This window comes from Neopelma chrysocephalum, unplaced genomic scaffold (genome assembly GCF_003984885.1).
Source record: "Neopelma chrysocephalum unplaced genomic scaffold, ASM398488v2 Primary Assembly neopelma1_147, whole genome shotgun sequence".
NCBI classification, from domain to species: Eukaryota; Metazoa; Chordata; class Aves; order Passeriformes; family Pipridae; genus Neopelma; species Neopelma chrysocephalum.
Window position 1 is genome coordinate 6567599 of NW_020897809.1, and position 23483 is coordinate 6591081.

Below are 23483 nucleotides of genomic sequence, written 5' to 3' on the forward strand. Positions count from 1 at the left end.
GTCCCAGTCCCAGTCCCAGTCCCAGTCCCAGTCCCAGTCCCAGTCCCGGCCGCTCACCGCCATCTCCGCCGCTTCCTGCCCGGCCGCACTCCGCGCGAAAACCGGCCCACGTGGTCAAAAGCGCGCGAAACCTCATGAATAATGAATAGACTGGATGTGTTGGCCCCGCCTCCTTGTGAATATGGATGAGGCGGGGCGGGAGCCTGGAGCGGGAGGGAGTCTGGGACTTTCCCAGTCACTCTCGGCCAAGGGGTCTCGGGCACCTGGTGAGCGGCAGCAGCAAACTGGCAAATATTTGGCCATTTTCCTCTGGGCTCGAGGGGTCTCCTCCTACCGGGAACCCGAGTCACAGGAGAGATCCCACTGGGAACTCCCCTGCTCATGTCTGCCTCTTTCTCAGCTATAATCAAGTCTGGCTTGACCGGGTTTGCCACTGACCCGGTCAGTGAGACCTTTGTTCTGATTCTCACAAAAACTGTGAGGTGAGAAGAAGGTTCTGGCTTTTTTTTTTTTTTTTAACTGTGTGAGCCTGTATGTGATAACAGTCAAGGGGAGCTGATCGGAGCCATTCTAGAGAACACACACATCTGTCTCCCCAGCTGTTCTGTGCAGCAAGCAATACCATTTGGGAGAGCAACTGAAGAAGAGCACCTGTCACACAGAAACTGGAAAAGGAATTTAGAGAGACAAGACAAACAACGGGCTGATGTTTGGCAGGGAGGTGACATGCTTCCATTCCAGGCCACAGGCTCTTTCATAACAGCAGGTGGTTTGGATTTTGGAGACCTGCATTCTCTGAAGGGTTTCTCACCACTATTTAGTATCAGGTTATTTCTGCTCTTGGCTGCTCTTGAGTGTGGGACAGTGACCATGAAACAGGAGACACCAGAAGCAAAAGTGACTGAAGAGGCAGCTGACAATCTGAGATGGCTCTTCCACGAGCCCAGCTGAATGACTCAGACTGGCACTAATATAGCAAAGCAGGAGCATCATGATATAAATAGGAAAGGGTGGCTCAGCCTCTTCTCTGTGACACATGACAGGGAGTTGGCTGGTGCTCAGAGTGAAACAGGCACAGAGACCCCCCCAAAATGCTCCCACTTGTAGGATACTGAAGACCACCATGGTCTTGATGATCTCAGAAGTCACAGAATTACAGAACCATGAAGGTCGGAAAAGATCCCCATGATCATTGAGTCCAATCACTAACCCAGCCCTGCCAAGTCCACCACTAAACTATGTCTCTAAGCACCATATCTACACATTTTTGAACACTTTCAGGGACAGTGATTCCACCACCTCCTTTGGGTGCCTGTTCAATGCTTGAGCACCCTTTCAGTGAAGAATCTTTTCCTGATATCCAAAATTTTCCAACCTTAACGATTCTATGATTCCATGGCTTGAGGGAAGGCAGCCCAGGACCTGAGTAAGGTGTTGCAGTCTGACAAGGCCCAGGTGACACGCTGTGATGAACTGGTGTCACCACAGGGTGCCACTGTCTCTCCAGGCACTGAACAGCTGGATGGACAGACAGCCATTCTGCTGTCCTTCCCAGAAGACCCGAGCGCCACACCCATGTTTTCACTGCTCTCTTTGTGTGCCAGCTACAAGTGGTCCTGTGCTTGAGCTGGGGCACTCAGTCTCTTTGAGAAGAACTGAACTTGGGCAGATAAAACCATCTCCAAAATCAGGCTGCTGCCATGCATGGGACAGGGTTCCTTCTGCTGCACTAGAGACAATGCACTGGGGCATGTGAGAGGGCTGAGATACAGACAGGGCCCAGGCTGCTCGCAGGGGTGACCTTGGCTGAGCACCAAACTCTGAATATCAACTATGCCTCTAGGATTTTGCAGACTGGTGGCTTCTTACAGCACAAGAGGAGCCCTGAGGACAGAATTTCCCTTGAAAAGAAGGGCAGAGACACAGGAATGCAGCCAAGATGGTGTCCTGTGGTGCAAATTTATGCCCAGTGCTAGAAATCAGTAGGCTGGTAGAGCAGCTCTGAAACAAGACAGGCACATCTGTCCCTGCAGTTGTTCAGCACCTGAACAGCAGAGCAGTTTTGGATGAGAAGTAATATCCTGTTCAGGAGACTGATATAATAAAAGCTGAAAGAGTACTGAAGAGAGATAAAATGTCCCAGAAGAGGGGAATTTGGTGATGATACGAGGGTGTAATGCTGTCCTGGAAACCACGTCTGCACCTTCCGCCTCTGACGCCTGCAAGTCAGGTGAGAGCAGGTGTCATCAGACTGCAGCAGGTACAGCACCAAGTGCCAGCTTTCCTTGGGGCCCTCAAGGTTATACCAAGGCTGCTGAGTATCACCCCTTGTCCTGCTTCAGCCTGGCAACACCAAGTGACACAGCAAGGACAGAGGGAGTCAGCCCTGCCATCTTTATGCCCTGGTCGGGGGAGATGATGCAGAGACTGAAAGGACATGGAGCAGTCCTTGGCGGTGGGAAGAGTAATGTGTGTTTGCACACACCATGTTGAGGCTGAAAGGCAAGGCTTGTTAATGCAAAGGAACCATAAGTGTGGATCCCCCATCTCCTCTGTTTCACATAAACAGTGAGGAAGGCGGGAGCTAAAGTGTCACGGTCCTTGCAGTGGCACCCAGCAGTCTTCTGTCCAAGAAACAGCTTTTGGATCTGGTGTCCCAAGTGCTAGGATCTAGCCTCAGAGTGAATCAGATGGAAAAAGCAGGTGGATTGGAAAGCAAAATCTCTCCTTCTGACACAGCTATGTGGGAGGTAACACTTCAATTAGTTAGTGCCTGAGGCTACAAGTGAGAAGACATGGATTTCACTTGTCTCTGTTACCAAGGCACTTTTTAGGCAGAAGCACCCCACCTCTCTTTAAACAGAAGTGTCCCTTCTATAACACAGAGATCAGAAGCCTTTGAGCTTGGATCCATAAATAGAACATGTCAAAATATTGCAACATATCATTAACCTGAACAACGCTGTGAGATGAGACAAGCTAAGAACTGGCTTCTCCAGATGTCATTCCAAAGGCATGACACCAGCATGAAAACCTGTTTCCACTCAGTGGAAAATCAGAGGAATAGGGCTGAGGCAGGTAACACAGTCTCTGAGTACATCCCTTCCATGAGGCTTGCTGAGGTGCAGCTGGAAAATTTAATCTGAGAAGAGGTATCGAGCAGATTTAAGCTGAGAAAGATGTATGTGGAGGTGGGCCTGGAACACTCTGTGTGTGCTGTTTGCTAGAGCAGGGCATGCAAACTTGACCAATGTAGGGATCTTCTGAAAAGGTTTAAGTTCCGTACAACACATTTCAGCTTAGCAAAAAACTTGCATTCCTATAGAAGCAATCCCTGCAGCCACAGGAGAGCCACAGGTAGAAGAAAACAATGCCAGAGTGTATCCTCCAGTCCTTGAAATGACTCAGATGACAATAATTCTCCCTGAAACTCTGTTCCCTGTCAGACAGCTGTTACTGCTGAGAGTAACGTGCTGGTGGTTAGCTGGTTATTTCCTTTAATTTCCTTTATAAATCTTGGTTCATTTATCACAGTTACTTCCTTGTTTACAATACTTAAACGTCCGTTTCCCCGGTATTTGCACCTTCAATTCCCGCTAATTATTGATTGTATTTTCCTTTAGCAGTTTTTGTCCCAGCTATGCCGAGTTACTTCAGTCAGCTTTAAACTTCCCTTAAAAGCCAAGCTCCCGGGTTGTTAATCATTCTCCTCTACAGGAACTTATTATCAGATCTCCCTGAATTATTAACTCCCCTGGCTTGCATCTGCAGAATTCCTGCACGGATGTATCCTGTTTTCACACACACACACAGAAGTGTTTGACGGTGGGAGCGCTCCCCATTGGGTGGGATGTTGGGCTGTGCGGGCTGGCCTGGGAGGTGGGATCGGGCTGTAAATAACAGAGATTGCACGGTACAGATCTCATTCCCCCCAACCCCGCGGTCACCTGGAGACCCGCGGGCGGGGACAGGGACGGGGCGCCTTTAAAGAGCGGCGGGAAACGCCCCCTTAGTCCCGCCTCTCGCCTCTTCCCATTGGCTTTCGCCTCTATTTCTCTCGGCCTCTTTGGCCTCTAATTGGTCCCCCGGCTCTCTCTTGGGGATCGTCTCTCAATTGTCGCGTCGGGTTCGGCCGACGAGCCCCGTCTCGGCGGTCGCGTCTCCGCCCGGTCCCTGCGCGCTGCGCTCGGGCCACTCTTGAGCGACGGTCCCCGGCTGAGGGGAGCGGCAGGGCCGGGGTTCGGATGGCGGGGCCGGGGCCCCGGGGCTGAGCGGCGGCGGCGGCGGCGCCGACCGGGTACGAGCGGGGCCGGCGGGGCCAGGGCCGGGGGAGCGGGGCCGGCGGGAGGGGGGTAACGGGGAGGGACAGACACCGGGGCGCCTCATACCGGGACCGCGGCCCTCCCGGGGCCTCCCCGCGCAGCCCTACGGCAGGAGCCGCGGGGCAGCTCTGCCCGGCTGAGGGTGCGATGTGACTGCGGCTGTGCCCCGCTGTGCTTCCCTGTGGAACGGGCAGCGCTTCCCCGCCTGCCTGGAACGAGGTGGCCGCGCGCTGTTACTTTTCTTGCTGCTTGTGCTCCCGCCTTCCAGGGGAATCAAAACCAAAACAACAAGAATTCTCAGGAGGCGCGTTTCTGAAATGCGCCCCCCCCGGGCCGGGGTTCTCTGCGTGAGCCTTTTGGCTTATTGTTGGTACTTCTGCTTTTGGTATTTTGCTTTGGTCGGGTTTTAGTGTTGCAGTAGCTTTCTCTTTTAACCTTAGCTCAGAACGAAATGTGAGAATGAAACTGGGTGAAAAAGAGGTGCTGGGCCACTGGGGGAAAATCCCTCTCCTGTGAGTTCTGAGGATGAGATGCAAAATGCAGCTGTTGTGACCAAGAATGAGGGTTGAAGAGCCGTCTAAAAAAGGAAGACAAAAAAACTCACCTCTTTTTTATTTTTTTTTTTTGTTTTTAGTGTTTGGGTTTTTTTTAAAGCATTTTACATTATTGAAGTAACAGTTGTGTTTAAGCAGGGATCTGGTCAGTGTCGTTTTTATTGCACAAACAGAGTGTTGTAAAGGGCAATCTTAACCCTGGCGTGGTCTGTACTTACAGGGCTTTCTGATACTGTTTGTAGAGAGGAAGAAGAGTTTCAATTTTTTTATTGGAGCTGAAACTCTGGCAGCATGTAATTCACCTTTTTCTGGGTGGGCTTTGAGAGCACAGAGAATTGCCACCTATGTAAGCTCTGAATTTCACCGTACTCTGATACTGTTATGGTGCCATGAATCAAGGAACAAAATCCATTGGTGAGGTAACGTTTCCCTGAAGGTGCAGTGGATCCTTCCCTAGCGCTCTGTCACTGCAGCCCACAAGGGTGTTCTTGGTCTAAATGCAGCCTGTCCAGGGCTTGAACTGAGGAATCAGCCCCGGCCAAGTCAGCCTGACTTTGGCTGGAATGTAGAAAACCATTTTATTTTGTTTTCTGGTGTATGGATCTGCCTGGTGGATGAAAAGGGGAGACCACAACTGCAGCAGTGTTTTCTTTTTGTGCAGCTCTGGATGATTTTGCCCCCATTGAAGGGCTGGGCTGGCTGGGGGGGACAGCCCTGTGGGGACAGGGTGTGGTGAGAGAGCTCTTGGATATGCTTAGCTGACTGGATTTGTTTAGGACTAGACAGAGCAAGGAGAGTGTGCTGTAAGGAGCAGTGTGGCTGGGCACGATGAACCCTAGCTGGATCCTTGCCATCCATTCCTGGTCCTGTTGCTGTGGGATTTTTCCTGGTGATTTGGACCAGGAATGGATCAGTTCTCCACATTTTGCTGTAGGTCTTAGCTATTAGAAAAGCATGACCACTGTGCTGTCTGGCTGATGACCTTGGCTGCCCTGTCTTATCATGTTGGATGTTCTATTGCTCTGCTTTGTGTACACTTCATCTGGGGAGGAAGAATACAAGTGCCAGGCTGTAGTGAGCAGCCTGGCTGAGAGGTGAGCTTGATTCCTCTTTGCCCTTTGAAACCTCGTGACTGGACTTCTGTTACGTGTGGCCAACTCCTCTCTTTATCAGCAGTTCTCTGCTGTGGTGTGATAGTCATGGCTTCTAGTGAAAATAATGGAGACTGTTTGTTCTTTTCACAAGAAGTTGTTCTAACATAAATTTCTTACAGCTTTATACTCGAGCTCTTTTCAGTGTGACAGCTAGATGGAATTCTTTGTCCCAGAAGAGATATTAGGAGGTTGTGATAATTTACAGTTAGTGATGTTATTCTGCCCGTGGTCTGTGAGGTTTTTCTCTACCTTTTCACACCTTTTTTAAAAATTGAGTAGAAATTTTCCTATGTTGGGAAATGTGATCATACTTGCCCTCACTGCTACTGAGATATAGTGGTGTTTCAGAGGAAGAGAATGGAGCAAAATTAAGAAGAGAAAATCCTTCTCAACAGTGTCAATTCAGAGGAGTGAGAAGCTGGAAGGAAGAGAGGACACTTGTAGAAATAAGTCTGGAATGTGAAGGTTGTTTACTGGAACCTCTACTTGAACTAGGATTTTTTTGGCCCAGGATTTGCCAAAGGCAAAGCTGATCCTTCCAGGTCTGTGTGTTTATTTACAGTGATGTCTCTCGTGCAGCAGAGCACACCACAGTCACGGAAGAAAATCCCAGCTCAGGGAGTCTCTGTCAGCAAGGATGAATTGAAGGGAGGGTTTGTTGGCTGAGGGTGGTATGATCTCCTTGCCTCTTAGAAAACCTGGGAAGAGTCTTAGCCTCTGAAGAGAAACAAGAGCCTGTGACTGACAGTCTTAAGCAAGTTGCAGGGAAGGTGCTGCTGAACTCCCAAAGCTCAGCAGATGATGTGGGGCTCTGCTGATTCCTTCCAACTTGTGAGTCACACAGAACCTCTAAGGGAAAACACCTTCTGAGCCCTGTCACAGGGGCTGTCAGTTTTCACCAGACAAGACAGGGCTGAAGTCAAACAGGGAGAATTTTTTTGAGATAAGTCCTGGATTAGTTGTAGCACAGACTGCTCGAGTGCTGTCCCTGGCAGTGTGCATCTGTAAGATGTTGGCTGACAGAGATTTATCTGTTTTGAATCTGTGTTGTCTGTGATCACTTAGGGATTGCCAGGAGAGGTGATTGGACCCTGTGTTTGTATTCAGCTGTTAGCTACTCAAGTACTTTCACAGTGAGGATTGCTGCTTTAGGATGGGAAAAGGAGAGATTTGCACCAGGTGGTACCTTAAATCAGGAGCAGGCTTAGTAAGGTCAATTAGGCCAAAACTCTAGTATATACTAACTCTTAATCTAAAGTGTTGTGTGCCATAGTCCACCTAAGCTTCCAAGGCAATTGTAGAACCAACAGAGGGATGAACTGCTGCTGGGGTGATTTCTGCCAATGCCACCAACAAAGCCATGAAGCCCATGGAGTTTTATGGATGGCAGAGCAGAGTGTCCCTTTAACTTCTAGAGGGACAGTTAATGTCACAGCAGTGCAGGGCCTTGGGGGATGGACAGATGGTGGAAAAGTTGTGAATATTCTCTTGGGGAGGCCATGCAAAAATGTTTTATCAGGGGAATAGGAAGTTCTGTTGTGTCATGGGAGAGGTAGAAGGTAGGGCAGGCAAAAGAACAGAGTACCATGGCATCAGAATCTTCTGATCCCGACCATAGTGCTCTGCTGCCTGAGGGTCTGAGCTTAGGAAACCCATTAGGTAGAGCTGCATCTGTGTCCGGGTTTGTAAACTGCTGATGACAATGCTGATCTGTGTCTGAGAAGGGCAATGCAATTGAGACTGGTGGATGTAAAGAAGCTGAAGAACTTTATGCTAACAGGGTTTTAGGTGCTGTCTTTTCCCAGCCTTACTGCTCTGCTCAAAACCAGAGTGGTTCTGGTATCTTGCAGAGGGTTAGGAAAAAAATGCTGAATCTTGGCTTTTGCCAGTGTTGAGTTTGAAAGATAAAGACTCTGTACAGTCCCTTTAGGTAGAAGCATGTGAGGCTCTCCTTGTTCTCAGACTGCAGGGTTGGTAACAGCAACAGATTTTTGGTAAGGACCTTCATCCTTTCTATGTAGTAGTTAAATTCAAATAATTGACTGTAACTTCTTGATCCTGGGAGCTAGAACAATAATGAGTATCCTGGTAAAGCAGCGTTTCTGTCTCCATCCGATGATGCCATGGGTTGCTTCTGAGTCTTGATTTCTTCTAGGAATCTGCCAAAGCTCAAAGAATCACAAAACTTAATCCAATGTATTATTACACCATTTTGAATGTGCTTGTTACTCTGATACAAGACAGTGGTTTTGTACTTTCCACCCTAATGGCTGTGTGCAGAGTAAGGGCAGGTGGCCTTTTTATTGTATAATGGTCTTGCAGATGATGATAATTTGCTGTACCAAGCAGGAAGCAGTTGTGCAGGGGCCTAATGTCAAGGATGTTTTTTTTTACCTCTGACTCACAACTGATTTAATGTTGTTTTTTGTCTTTGCTGTGGTTGTCTTCCCTGTGTTTGACCTGGACCAGAGGGAAGACAGGATGTTCCAGTCCATGATGTCTGTGATGAGATTCTCCATGTCTGACAACATCACACATTCGACTTCCCCCGTGACAGCACTGGATAATGTGACAACTCTGTCCCCGATGACAACGCAGGCGGTCAACGACACGAACATCACTGTGCCGCACAAGTGCCTGTTGTTGCTCTATGAGGACATTGGGAAGTCCAGGTGAGTTGGAGGAAATGGGAATACAGTCTGACCCTGGCCTAAGGGAAGGAGCTTTCTTTCTCAGAGTTCAGATGAGAAGGAGCTGGGGCTGGTGCCTTCCCTTCTAGAGGCTAAAGAACAGGAAGAAAACCTATTTTATTTACTTTTTGCAGAGTCCGCTACTGGGATCTTCTGCTCCTGGTTCCCAATGTGCTTTTCTTTACGTTTCTTCTCTGGAAACTGCCCTCTGCCAGGGCCAAAATCCGGGTCACTTCCAGCCCAATCTTCACTACATTCTACATACTAGTGAGTACGATTCTGTGCCTTTGAATTGATGAGTGTTTTTTTAATTACCACTCATGAACAATATCACAAACTAGAGAGAACCTAGACTAGCTCTTGCAGGGATAAAATCTGGTTTTTGTTGAAGGTCTACTACAAGAAGTAGACAGAGATTTTTTTTTCACTGTTTGAATTCAGCTTTTAATAGATTGTGGGACCATATCTGCTGGATTGGAGTGGATTTTGTTCTCCCATGGTCACTTAATTTTTTCTTTTCCTTTTTTCTTCCTTTGTTGCTTTCATGTCTTGGAATCCAGTGTCTTATGCTTATGTCATAAATGCAGCTGAGACCCTACCTGAATGTATTAAAAAATGTAATTCAGAAGCTTTATCACAGGTGCTTTTTGCCATCCTGGCTTGGCTCAGTGTGCTTGCTCTTCCTCAGTACAACCTTAGTACAGGTTGTAGAAGTGAATGTGTGTTTGAATTGGGTTAGATGGTGGCATCTTTCTCTGGGTACAGGGACTGGCATGGCAAAACCCAAGAAGCTCAAAACCAAATCTGAGCTAATAGCCTCAACTGAATATTTGGTGGGAAGTCTTGTTAGCTCTTTCAGGCCAGAAGTGTGGGTACTGGGCTTGTGCACAGTTTTGGATAACCAGGTATACACACAAATGTTTCAACCTTTAAAAAATATTACCAGCCTTTTCCAGTGTGAATTTAAGTCTTCTGTCATGTTTCCAGTAATACACATGGTCAGTAGGAGTTTCTGCCAAAGGCTTTGAAAAGCAAAACTCTTGATAAACCAAAGGGAAGAAAAGAGAACTGACTTAATACTGTTGCCTTTTTCAAAATGAAGTGAGAAACAAAGTGCTGAAACAGCTGGTTGTGTTTTAACCTCAGCCAGCAACTCAGCCCCAGGCAGCCACTCGCTCACTCCCCTCTGGTGGGACAGGGAAGAGAATCAGAAGAGTAGAAGTGAGAAGTGGAATTTCATGGGTTGAAATAAAGACAGTTTAATAAGTAAAGCAAATGCCACATACACAGGGAAAGCAAAAAAAGGCATTCATTCACCCCTTCCATGGGCAGGCAGGTGTTCAGCCATCCCCAGGAAAGCTGGGCTCCATCACATGTAATGGTTACTGGGGAAGACAAACACCATTAGTCTGAAAGTCCTGTCCTTCCTCCTTCTTCCTGGCTTTATGTGCTGAACATGATGCCATGTGGTGTGGGATATCCCTTGGGTCAGTTGGGGTCACCTGTCCCAGCTGTCCTCTCTTAACTTCTTGTGCACCCCCAACCAACTCGCTGGTGGGGTGGGTTGAGAGGCAGACTCTGTAATTGCTGCTCAGCAGTAACAAAAACATCCCTATGTTATCAACACAGTCTCCAGCACAAATCCAAAACACAGTCCCATACCAGATACTGGGAAGGCAATTCACTTTCTCCCAGCCAAACCCAGCACATAGCGTGAGAGGAAAATGCTTGCATTCAGTTTGATCTTCTGGAGCATGTTATTGGGAAATGAGGATGGAAGTGTGTTCTGTGAGGATTTCCTTTCGGTTGACTGTTTGGCATGTCCTGAAGGAATGCTTTCCTGTGAAGTCAGTGATTAATGTTAAGTTAACAGATTGGGAAGGGTCTCTACCTGCTTAGAGAGGAAACAAAGGGTCTGTTCCTCTCCAATGAGTTGTTGCTGCTCTAGAACACCACTATATTCAGGGATCCTTCTTTTTTGTCAGTCTCTTGTCACAGTGTTTTCCACTGCAGGAGGGATTGTTGTTGTACTCTTCTTTTGTGCCTTTTACATCCCCTGTTCCACTAAGGCGGAGATACTCAGCTGTAGGTGACTTATCGGTCATTTCCATTCTCTAGCCATCTTAGAATCAGCTTGGACTCTTGGTTCCCTGATAGATTTAGCTGTCTTATATCTGCATTGTTAGGATCAGCCTGTGGCTCAGAGAATTTTATCTGGAAAAATCTGATTTTTTTGGAGGGTAAGTCTGCACAGCAGAGGGTGGATGTATCCAACTGAACTTTTAATTGCGTAGTATGGCTGTGACAGCACAGGGGTTGGTAAATGAGCCTTGCTGAGCTGTCATGCTTAAATGTTATATGAGGTGACTTGGGTATCTCTGTTGCACAGTGCAGCAGGGTAAGATGTTTTTAAGCTACTGGCTGCAGGTGACCTTTCCTCTGCATTCCTGAGCATTGTCAGTGTGGAGTGAGAGAACTGCAGGTTTGAGTTTGGTCGCAGACCTGATGTGTGGTAGCTGGTGTTGAGTGGCTTCTGTTATCTGATGTGATTGGTTTAGTCAGACATACCAACCATTTGATCTTGTAATTTGGAGGGATATGTTTTTTATCTTCTTTTTTCTCCTTCCCTGCCCTGGTGGAATGAAGGGTGGGAAGACTGTTTGTAAAGGTATGGTTGTAAGGACTGAGTGAGAACAGAGCTTAGTCTGACAGTTAAGGCAATTTGTTCCTTCCTAAATTCTAAGTCAGCACTCCTATATCTAACAGGTCTGAGGAATCTTTTTCAGGAAATTAACTCTAGTCTCTTTTGGTACACATTATCAGGTTTGAAAGCTGACCTGCAAATGGTATTCCAGAAGGGTTTCTGGTGACTACTGCATATGTGCCTTTTGACATGAGCTCACTTTTGTTATCTTTTTTTGCAGGTATTTGTGGTGGCTTTAGTTGGTATTGCCCGTGCTGTTGTCTCCATGACTGTGAGTGCCTCTGATGCTGCCACAGTTGCTGACAAGGTAGGTGCAACACTGACTTTAGAGGCTCTGCTTTGCGCAGTTCTAATCACAGCAATCTGCTTTGGCTTCCCTCTTATGTGCATACAAGAAGAATGTGTTTTTTGCAGTATTCATAGCTATGTGTACTATGGAATCCTGTTCTAATAGCTGCACCTAAATCATCACAACATCCAGGGCTGTAAAACAATGGATTTCCTAAAATAGATGCACAAATAGTGGCAGCCAAAGTTTCCTGTTGCAGGGGTGAAATGATTCTGCTTTGCAAGAGGTAAATATTCAGATACATTAGCGAATAGGCAAGACCTGGCCTTTGTTACTCTTGCATTATTCAAGTGACTCTTTGAAAATGTTTAATTTTTTTGTATTGAATGCAAATAAAACTAAATTCCCTTTTGACACTGACACCTGAACCTCCTTGCAGACACTGAGTACAGGGTGAACCCTTAGCAAACAGGAAATAGCTTTGTACATGCTGTTACTTTGTAGTCATTTGACTTGTAGGAAAATAGTGCTTAAACCATAAAGCTCTGCAGTTCTTGAGCTGTTAGAGAAAGAGGAGCCATCCACAGAGTACAGGTCATCTGGCTTTATTCTCTGGGGTCGCTGTGATTCTCTCGCTTTTCCCTTTAATGTTACCTGTCAAAGCGTTGTGAAGGGCTGCTTATGGTGAGTGGCTGGATGTTTGTAGCATTTTCATTCACCTCCATTGAACAGATATAGGTCCAGGACTTGAATAATGAAGAAGAGGTGGGAAGGTGTTTTTCTTCAGCTCTGGTGCTGCTGATAAGTGCACCTTGCTGGGAAGTCATATAGCAAGACAGATACTCTGTCAGTTTTTCCTGTAAACATGTGTTTTGTCCTGTCCATTGTGTGTTCTCACATATATATACACACATAGTGTATTTGCCGAGATTAGAAGTGTCTCATCAAATGCCTCTTAAAATATTATGTATCTTCAAGAGAGAGTACTGTTCAGCATTCAGAGGAAAAGGATTAACAAGCCAGAATCTGCATTCTTGTTCTAGGTTTGGCACTGATTTATTGCATGACTCCCTGGAAAGTTGCCTCACCTGCTGTTTTACTAGTCTTGTTTCACCAAATAAAACATGAGACTGCAAATAACAAGGTGGAAAAGGGAGGGATAGAATTGAATATGCTTTAGATTTAAGAACTAGTAGCTTTTTAAGAGGAATAATACAGTTTGTCCAGGCATATTTGCTACTTTAAGAACTTCTGAGGTCATCATGGGTTTGTGCTCCTTGGGAGCACAGCAGAAAGAACACATCTGAGACAAGTGGCAGATCCTCAACTGGGGCAAACTGTGGCCACTTCCTCTCTCTGTTGACATGCTCTTTGCTCGCTCCCACCCAAGTGTTCTGTTTCACAGGCATGAAGAGGACTTGCAACAAGCATGTGATCAGTATCCCTACAAAGCATGAGGAGGGCTTGTGGAAGTGACCTGCTCCATTCAGAGGCTGCCAGCCCTTGGAGTTTTGCTGTATTAACTTCGAAATGGTTCCTGGCTCCATCTAATCATGTTTATCTGGTTTCTGTTATCCCTCAGATCCTGTGGGAGATCACAAGGTTCTTCCTTCTGGCGATTGAGCTGAGTGTGGTGATTCTAGGCCTTGCCTTTGGTACGTGTCAGGAGGTTTTCGAGTGCTTTGAATGTTTTCTATTCCCTTTCTTTCCACAGAGACTGCATCTATAAGTTCATGGAGATGCTGATTCTATAAAGTGAAGAAACTTTAGAATAAATACAAAGGACAGAGTGGGGAGTTTTAGTTAGAAGTGGTTGAGAGCCTGATTATATTTACAGGTCTATGGCTTGTGTGACTGAAAGATTTATATGTGCTTTGTTTGTCCTGCATGCATATGGTGAGGGAGTGCATAGCTTAGGTAAATAAGTCTTATGCCAAGATCAACAGTCTCATCTTTACTTCAACCCCATTTTAGTTAAGATGGTTCCTTTGGGGTCCCATCTGTCCCCTCTATTGCATCCTGGCTTCATTCAAATGCTTTAACTGTACCTGCAATCTGTAATTCTACTTCTTTCAGTTGTGCAACTAAAAATGCCTCTTCCTGTGTGTCAGAGGTAGAGGAGAGGGGTTGGAATGTGGGTTACTGCCAGTGGGACACCTGAGCAGTAACTTTTTCATCTTTTGAGGAACTTCTGGAGATTACCTGCTCCAGCATATTCCAGTACAGATTTCTCTAACTCAGACTCCCATCCACTCTCTTTCCTGAGAAGAAACTTTACAATATCTCAGTGTATACTGTAGTCATTCCTGAATTTTTTTTCTAACCCCAGCAGAAGGACTTAGTCCTTTTCTCTACATTGGTGTGGACAGGAGGAAAGCAAGTTAAAATCTCTTGTTTTATAAATATTATTTAGTCTGTAAAAGGCTTAATTCTTCAAACAGGGTTAAGTGAGCTTTAACCTTCCCTTGAAGGCCTCTGCAAAAACAAGTGTTTTCCTGTATTGGTTTGGAAAAAAACCTGATTTTAACCAGTGTTGGGGTTACATTCCGAGTCACTTCTGTACTCCTTAATTACAGGTCACCTGGAGAGCAAGTCAAGTGTGAAACGTGTACTGGCAATCACTACTGTGCTGTCTCTGGCATATTCTGTCACCCAGGTGAGTATGTTGGAGCAGAAGGATTATTCTTTGGAAAAGAGGGGGCTTTCCTTGAAGAGTAAGCAGTTAAGTGTGTGACTCCTATCTGGAAGTGGCAGTTTTGCTCTCTGGATGAGGTTTTGGAGGAAGATGGCATGCTTGTGGCAATGTATAAGCAGATGGTATCTGCTTGTCCTCTTTACTACATGAATAGCTCAGCCAAGGTGAAGAAATAAGATGAGGTTTACATGGATTGCCTTGTTTAGTGAACCTTGGAACAGGAGTGAGGTTTTCCACATCTGAGCCACAAGTTCTGAATCTGCCCTCAAGGGCCATGAAAAGTAGATGGAGGAACCTGAGGTGTGCTTGCCAGGTAAGGGCACTGCAGTAGCCTCTTGTCTGCTGACTCTTTGAGAGCTGAGAGCTCTTGCTACTCTTCAAACTAGCAGCTGGCTTGCTAGCTCAGTCTATTAGTCATGTCTTCATGTCTCTGAACAATGCAATCTGTGTCTGGGTTTATTCTCCTCCCTTTGGCAGTGGTCAGCCCTGTGTCTCTATGCTTGGGGCAGCACCAGAATAACACACAGATCTTTGTTCTGTGATGAGGCTCTTGCCTGCGCAGGCCGTGAGCTGATCATTACCACATGATAAAGCTGGAGGAGCCTCATTAAATATCAAGTGTTTGAGCTATATCTGGGTTCAGTAGTGCTTACAAGCACTTTTCACTTTCTGAGTGGTAGCTTCTATTCATGCCATTTTCAGAAATTTAGGTGAGTGAGACAGTATCCTTTCCCAAGTTGTCTGTATTCTGGATATTTTAACAGAAGGGTCTACTCTCAAGATAGAAATGGAGCTCTCAGCCTATTTTAGACAGACAACTGCTTGCAGCCCCCATCCACTCAGTCTTCAGTTTCTTCCTCTTCTGTGTGAGCTTAACCTGGTCTAAGCTGGGCAATGGTTGGGTCTTGAGGGGCAGGCCAGCTGTTGTCTGAACTTCTTTAAACACAGTGTCCCTTGCCCAGACATGCATTTTAGTGAAGGTACTGTAACAGAATCATTTGGTGCTACTTCTCTCCTAGGGCACCCTGGAAATCCTGTACCCTGATGCCCACCTCTCAGCAGAAGACTTCAACATCTATGGCCATGGAGGGAGACACTTTTGGCTTGCCAGCTCCTGTTTCTTCTTTCTGGTACTGGGAATGTGTTATGCACTGTGACAGCTGCTTTGTATTTTCTAAATGGAGCAAGGATGGTGATTTGTGTACAGTAATGCCCTGCTCCCCCTCCTGCCTCATACGGTGCAGCATTGATGCTTCTCAGGAAAGCTCAGGCAATAAAGGTGCAGAGAGAGTGCTATAAGCTGGGGCAGCTAAATTTCAGCTTAGATGTTCTTCCCTCCCTTGTTTGTCAGTGACCAGCAGTTTTGTGCTGATGAGGGTGAGTTGTGGGGCCTTCACATCTGAATGGGGTTAAATATCAGGGGGTTTGTGCCTCTGCCCCGAGACATCTAGGGAGTGCGTGATACCATACACCATCCCTGCAAAGATTGCTGAGTTCAGTTGCCAAACAGCCTTGGAACTGTTAGTTCTTTGTCTCAACAGGTCTATTCCTTGGTGGTGATTCTTCCAAAAACTCCTCTGAAAGACCGGATTTCTTTGCCCTGTAAGTAACTGTAGTGTTTTCCATAGTATAGATGGAGACAGCGCCAGGATAAAGGATAGGTGGGAGTAAGAGGTTCCTGTATGTGTTTGTGCTGCAGATGCATTCCACTGTCTCAGGGTACAGATAACGTAGCAAAGGACTGATAACTTATCCCTGGAAAAAATAGTATATTGTGCCTTTTGGAGAGCAGAGTAAGAGCAATTACACTGCTACTTCAGTAGCTAAACAATTACATTAAGAAAACAAGACCTACTGCTCAGTTAATGATACAGGTGTAATGTAAATATATAATCTTCTGAGAGACCTAAGAAAGGACTTCTTAATAACAGCTTCTTTTGAAATGCATGCATGATGTTAAAGTGTGCATGCTGGTCATCCCTGGGAAGGAAAGGCTAAACGGGAGCTACTCAGTAATCTTTATCTGGGCTTTTACTTTATTATGATGCTTCCTTTTTTTTTTTCTTTTGTTATGGTTGCAGAATATTTGCAATCCTTGAATAGAGCTGTTAGTAAGGTGTTTGCATTAAGCTCTTCTCTCTCTAACTAGTCTTGGCATCTATGTGTGGGTACCCTGAGGGAGGGGATATGTATGTCACATGGCACAGGTTCTGGGCCTGATCTACCTAGTGTCCAGAATGCCCTGCTGCTCCTGTTGGGGTCTCCTGAGCAATTTTATTAGTGGTTTATGTTGGAAGGGCACAGTTTCTGGTTCAGCTAGGGTTTTTTGTTTGTTTTTCTTGCATTTAATTATGTGACTGACAGTGGTTCCAGATGCTTGCCAATTAAATCTTTGCATGTGTTGCCATAACTGTATGTTTTCAAACCCCATCTTATGGGTGTATACACGTGCTGGAGGGTATGGTTTAGTCCATTAAACCACCATCAATCCTGCCAGCACGGGACAGGGAAATACAGTCTTAATTCTTCAGGAGTTCTTAAAGAGACAAGGTGGTGAGATGCTTGTGTTGGGTTTGGCATCTCTATCAAACAGATTTGCCTTGGTCTGATGTTTGAGGTTGAGCTTCATCTGTGTCCATGTCTTTCCCACAGCCCGGAAGAGTTTTTATATTTATGCTGCCATCCTGGCACTGCTGAACCTGGTGCAGGGCCTGGGCAGTGCCCTCCTCTGTGTGGATATCATAGAAGGACTGTGGTATGTATGCTGGGGGAGGAGGTCTGCATTCCTGTATCTTGTGTTGCTTTTGAGTGTCCTTCAGCACTGCCTCTCCCAAGAAAACAAAGCTGTGCTGTGTTCCTAAGAAGGAATAAACCTGTTGGTTCTGTTTTGTGCCAAAACACCTTAAGTGGTCAGGAAACTCACAGTGGAGAGATTGTGGAGCTGCATGTGCTGCAGTGGTCTTGAGGTGGTGAGTGAGAGTAATAGCTTATATCCACTGATGTCTGGCCATTGGCTCACATTTAATAGGTAATAAGGGAGGAAATAGTCTGTTTGCTAGAAATACGGAGACACCCTTATTCATACCTGGGGTCTTGTTCTGCAGGGATCAGTGTCATGTCTGCAGGTCAAAATTGGGAGCACTGAGACTGCTCTTGGTCAAACTTTGGGTTTTGTCATGGTTCCCTCTGAGTGTTTAGGAGCAGTGACAGATTCTGATGACAATATCTGATACTTTGCGTCAGTTTAAATTTGTTTAACACAAGACTTTTTATGTTCTCTGGACACTCTAGAGGGAAATTAGATCATTCTAGGGGGATGTGGCTGGTGTTAACCAGCTGTATTATGCTTGAATGCTAAATCTCTTCATGTTCCCTTTTGCTGCTGACAGCTGTGTTGATGCTACCACGTTCCTTTACTTCAGCTTTTTTGCACCTCTCATCTATGTGGCATTCCTGAAAGGCTTCTTTGGGTAAGTAGCCAGGAACAGGAGTTTAGAGGGTCTATACTGTCATTTAATTGTTTTGCACACAAGTTTTCTCCATCTGTACAATAAAGACAACAATTATAATGCCAGTTAGAGAAGCAGTTTTAATTTCTGCCCTTGAAGGTTTCTGAGGATCACTTCTTCAGCCTTGGCATCCCCTGTAGTACAAAGTTTTTCTGCTGAAGTTGGTAACTAAATGTTTAGTGACGGATTAAGTCCTGGAAGGTTAAATGGTCTTCCGGTTGGATTTTGGGATAGTTTTGTAGAAAGGATCTGGGGGTCAGGTAACTCTGACTGCAAGGTCTCTGTGGAGAATCACCAGTGAGAAGCCCTGGGAAGGGCGATTCCTGGGCCGGCGTTGCCGCCTTGTGGCCACTCACGGGAAATGCACCTTGGTCAGAAAACCCGAGTGGTTTAGCGCAGGCTTATCCATAAGCACAAAACAGCAGGCTTTAAAAATAACTAAGAACGTAAAGTACTTTTAAAATGTAAAAATGAACCTTTACTTCCTTTTGAAATTAGAGGGGAATACTGTCTGGAGTTAGAGGTGGAAACTGGTGATCCACAAGTGTTTGTATTTTGGTTTTCCTGATATGCACAGATGGAACTTGAGGTGGACTCCTGTTCTGACTCCTTTTAGTGTCAGTAGCCAAGCTGCTGTTGAGTCCAGTAGTGTTTAAATGCTTTTGCCCTCAGTAATTGAAAACTCCCAAAGATGAGGACACTTCCCACAGTAGAGTCAGGATTCTGCCATTTTTATTTCTCTTAGGTCTTCATCCAAGGCTTTGTTTAGCAGTACTCTATGGCAGTTACTCTGCCAAAAATTTCTATGCTGAAAGCTCATGTGAAGAGTGTTTAGGGTCTGAATGCACAATTTATTAATGCTGCTGAGTTTCAGTTAAGGATAGGTGGCTTTGATACCATGTTGCTTAAATGTGCATTTAAAATCTTTAATCACTCCAGGTCTGAACCGAAGATCCTTTTCTCCTACAAATGTCAGGTGGATGAACCTGAGGATGTGGATGTGCACCTACCCCACCCTTATGCTGTTGCCAAGAAGGAAGGAATGGATTCTGCGTTCTACTCGAGCACTCAGATTGACACCACAGCCTACCTGGATGATGTGGCCTCCATGCCATACCACGTGGGCAGCATCAACAGCATAGACAGTGACCGCTGGAAAGCCATCAATGCCTGAGGCAGGGCACCTGCTTCACGCGATTGTCTCATTCCTTTCCTTCCAAACTCCCTGATGCCACAGCTGTCCACTGGAAAGCTGTCCTTGGTTATCTGCCATGGCTTTTTTCTTTTCCTTAGGATTTCCAAAACCTATTGTGGAACTAAGTTGGCAGCCCAAACCCTTTTGGAAAGAACATTTTCTCTTGCTACCTGAAAACAGTTTTGTTCATACTCCTGTAAACACTGAACTTCACTGATCCTCTGTATTCCAGATGTGAATATGATTCAGAAGACAGCCCTGGCTGGTACCTCTTCCTTTTCAGTGACTGAAAGCACTTGTCTGCCAATAAGGAGAATGTTGTTTAGGGTTGAGGGTGTTGATTTGACTGCTGTATTGTACATATATAGAAAGAGTTTGGTGGTTGAAACCAAAGATGGTCTTCCTGGGCTTTTTGAAGCAGCATGGCTGCCTATGTCCTGCCATAATGCAACAGCATAGGTGATGATAGCACTGTCTGAAGAGGGAAACTGGTCACTGGGGCTCATCCCTGGTTGCAGCTAACACTGGTGAAAATCGTGAATTGAAGTTGCTAGTGGTTAAAGGGAGTGTTCTGAGTGTGTGGGCAAAAAGAGGTATGAAGAGGAATGAACTGTTCCCTGTGCCTGGGGAGCATTTGGGGGAGGCTGGTAGCTCACAGCATGGATGTGAAGTGACTGAACAGTAGGGAGACAGAAGGACAGACAGTGCTGCTGTCTAGCTGAGCTGAAGGAGCTGTGAAACAGTCTGTGGAGGCTGTAGTGCTGTGCATTTGAGCTCACAGGAAAGTCTAAGTAACAACATTGAGTCAGGGCTGAGTTTCAAGAATAAAACCTGTGAGGTAAGTGCATTTGTACCCTGCTTCATGGCTCTGGCAGGGGCTTGGAGATTGCTGGGAAGGAGGAAGCTGACTCTGCAGATGAAGGCTCCAGAGATGTTCAGGTGCTTGAGGCAGAGCAGAAGCCCATGATGAGTCCGAGCTGTCAGTATTTAGTGACTAGAAACTCTCAAACACCTTCGGTGTGCTAGAATCAAACTGGCTGGTGTGCTATGGTGGGAGACAAGTGGGAGATGGATGTGTTTCTTTTGGAGTGTCCTCTGATGTTGCTGTTCAGATCCCCAGATTTTTGCTGATCTGAGAAAGTTTTATGGCTCAATATGTTGAAAATACTTATATGCATGTGGAGAGCAGTTAATTTAAAGACTGTTTTGAACTTCTTATTAACTTCTTCCATGCTGGAAAAGGGACTATCATCTGAGCTGTCTGGCATGCAGTTTCAAGCCATGGTGTGTTCCAATCCAGGGACTGTTCATCTGAAAGCTGCATCAGTTTGGTTTCTGGGACATGCTGTGCTCTCCAAGGATGAAGATGTGTATTCTCTAGTTTTGGGGGTGCTTTCCTACTTGAGTCCTCTAGGTAGGTGGAGATCTGCTATAAGCAATAACAACTTTTCTCTAGAGGTGGTAGAAAGAGGGAATTTGAAATACTGGGGACTGTGTGAATCTCTTGCCCCAATTTACTGCTGTTCCTGAAGAATATTGAGGTAAGAGTTGCTGGGAAATTGTCATGCAGGGTGCAGCATGGAGGTGTTAGTTTGGGTCATGAGCAGGTAGGGGAAAGCATTTGCTACCAGGTGTTCCCATCATAGGGAAAGAAAACGTGGGTAAGAACAAGAAGTTCATATTGGTTACTAAAACTATGCAGGCCCTTTTCTTATCTTATTTTGTTAATGAGCAATGCAGCCTCTCTGTCTGCCTGTGGACTTTGCCCTGCAGGCCTCTAAGTAGCACTAGCACCTTGAAAACAAACAATGCTTTCCCCCTCCCTTTTTTGTTTTATTTTATTTTTGATGAAAAAAGGCTTCCGTTTGTCTGTGTGTGAGAGTGGAGTTGTCTCTTGTAGGTCACAGCCTTTCACATTTCCCTTCCATGCAATGACTGTGTTAGGGCTGGACAAACAACTGGCCAAGTCAGCCCTTGCCATGTTAGAGAAGTGTTCCAGGCTCCTCTGTCACTGCTGTCAATTGGCCTGAGCCACGCTGGACTGCTTGCTCTGAAAGGGATGGATGACATGGTGCCTGAATTGTCCTGCTGCTGCTCCTACTGCTGCTTTACAACACTGATCCCAAGCTGCTGTTCCTTAGAAAGGGTGGGGAAACCTGTAAAGCTTCCCTGGAGTTGGTGGGCCTTGGACAGAGCTAAGAGATACAAAGGTCTCAAAGCAGTCAGGAAACAAAGGAGCAATGGCTTTTTCATCCCAAGGAGTTTTTGCTGACTTTCAGCATCCTGTCTGAGAGGACTTATCTGCCCTCCTTGGTGATGTGATATGAAAGCAGGTTATGAATTTGTTGTTTTACCAGCTGAATTCAGTGCTGAAGGATCACCCGTGCTGGTGGTCTACACATCCATCCTGTCCTTTGCTGGCAGGACTTCAGTATTTCTGAAGTGTTCCATGTTCTGCTGCTGAGGAGTTTCTGCACTAGGTCATGGACTGACCTTCCCCTTGTTGTATATTTATGTATATATAATGCTTTGGTCCATTTTCAAAGTTCTTGAGCAGAAGAGTGTTATGTGTGTGGGGGGTGGTAAAAAGAGAGAAAATATAGAATAAATGTATATTTTTGTTTGTAAAATAAAATTAAGTTTGGCATAATTGGTCATACTTTATTTCTGAAATGAGACATATTGTGGAGGAAAAATAACTTGCAGATTTAAAAAAAAAATAATCCTGAACAAATATTGCAGATAATAATGGAATAACACGATGTCCTTTTGTCAGAGATGGATTTTTCCTTCTTGGAAGGCTATTACTAGGCCAGGTGATGATTGTGCAGAGAGTGGTCTCCAGATTTAAGTAACTGTCAGTGAAACCTTTGACTCCTCAGTAACTAGATGTTGCTATTCCTGGGCATGTCTAGCACTGGGGCCTTTCCTGTAGGATATTTTTCTCTGTTGCTTCGGTAAGGGCTTATGTGGAAGTTGGAAGTGACTCTTGCTTATTTCTTATTCTGGCCTTTGAAATAAACCCTGTGTGTCAGGACATTTTCTGGCTGCTGGGAGAATGTGATTCTGTGGTTTCCTGACAGCTGAGTAACAGCTCGGTGTGCTGGCAGGGGTCAGTACTCCTCAGGTTCTCTTTGATGGCCAGGTGAGCTTCATCTCTGCCTTGGGACTGGGTCATGCCCTTGTGCAATGAGACCTTTTGGAGCTCTTTCCAGGCTCCTTGGAGAAAGCTGTGGAAGAGTTGCCTTAGGAGATGCTACTGCTGGAGTGAACTTGGATGGGATCCTCTGTTCCTGTGCAGGTGGAAAGTGTTTGTTACAGTACAGCTCCTCTGCCCTTATCACGACTGCTTCCACATCAGTGTCCCACAGCTCATGGGCCCTGCTGGGCATCCTTGGGCTCTTGGAGATCACAGGAAGGCATGGCTGCAGGTGTGATGTGCAGTTTTGTTTGCCTTTGCCTACTCTCCCTCCTGGATCTTTGCCACCTGGCTGGAGTTACACCTGAAAAGGGCCTAAGGAAGCGTGACAGGGTGACAAGTCATGGAAAGACTTATGGAGGAGTAATTACATGGTTAAAAACTCACCAGCCTGGAAGAGCAGTGGTGCAGGTCTGTGAAACCCTGAGAGGACAGAGGAGGTGAATAAGGAATGACTGCTTTTCCAGTACAAAAGCTGGGTGCCATCAAGTGGAGTGAGCAGGTGGCAGACGAGAAATGAACAGGAGGCAGGTGAGTGTGTTCTGGGAGGGAGCTTTAGCCAGACCTTTGCTCTTGACTGGCTGTGTGTGGTGCTTCTGTTGTGCAAACAGCTGACACAGTGCCCTTGAATCAAAAACTCAAGCAACGGGCCGAGTCCTCAGCACACAAGGTACTGCACAAATAACACAAACATCCCCTGCTTCCAGGAATGTGCTCTAGAAGAGGCCTGGATATCTTGGGGGGTAGAGTCCCAACTACTCCCTTAATGCTGGCCAGAGTCCTGTGCTGAGGCAAAGCTGTGGTTGCCACATCAACTGCAGTGAAGAATAAACATTAAACAGTTAAAACTGCTGCCATGCACTACTAGGGAGTAGATAAGTAGTGTGTTGATACCAAGGCTTTGTTGACTGGTCTGTATTTCTGGGAATGCAGAAAGCTTGTCTGGAAAAGGTGCCCCAAAGCTGTTATTTCTTGTTCCAGCTGTTTGTGTGTTACATTATCTCCTCCTTTCTTTGGTTTAGGCTGGGGATTGGCCATGCCTGGCCACAGGGACTATCTGCAATGGCCTGACCTTTGCAGGACCCACACATGAGCCTGTCACAGCAGGTAACAGCACAGTCGGTAGGTCTTGCTAGAAAAGGGTGGCTGAAAGGAGCAGAGGCGAATTCTGC

At 46.0% G+C, this 23483-nt stretch overlaps 2 protein-coding genes across 2 annotated transcripts in view; one reads left to right on the forward strand and one right to left on the reverse strand.

The window, feature by feature from the left end:
• The window catches only part of MCM2 (minichromosome maintenance complex component 2), a 12804-nt gene extending 12669 nt beyond the window's left edge, over positions 1-135 (reverse strand). Inside the window, exon 1 of the mRNA XM_027700917.1 lies at positions 58-135. Coding sequence (XP_027556718.1) covers positions 58-63 — 6 coding nt within the window. The 5' untranslated portion in view covers positions 64-135. The remainder of the gene's footprint in view (positions 1-57) is intronic.
• Positions 136-4251: 4116 nt separating this feature from the next.
• TPRA1 (transmembrane protein adipocyte associated 1) lies at positions 4252-22151 on the forward strand. The gene is made up of 11 exons (XM_027700604.1): positions 4252-4297; positions 8500-8702; positions 8855-8987; positions 11645-11731; positions 13296-13368; positions 14290-14369; positions 15428-15538; positions 15950-16010; positions 17061-17163; positions 17798-17878; positions 18857-22151. The coding sequence occupies exons 2-11, from the start codon at positions 8512-8514 to the stop codon at positions 19089-19091; spliced, it is 1155 nt and encodes a 384-aa protein (XP_027556405.1). The 5' UTR covers positions 4252-4297; positions 8500-8511; the 3' UTR covers positions 19092-22151.
• Positions 22152-23483: the final 1332 nt, after the last annotated feature.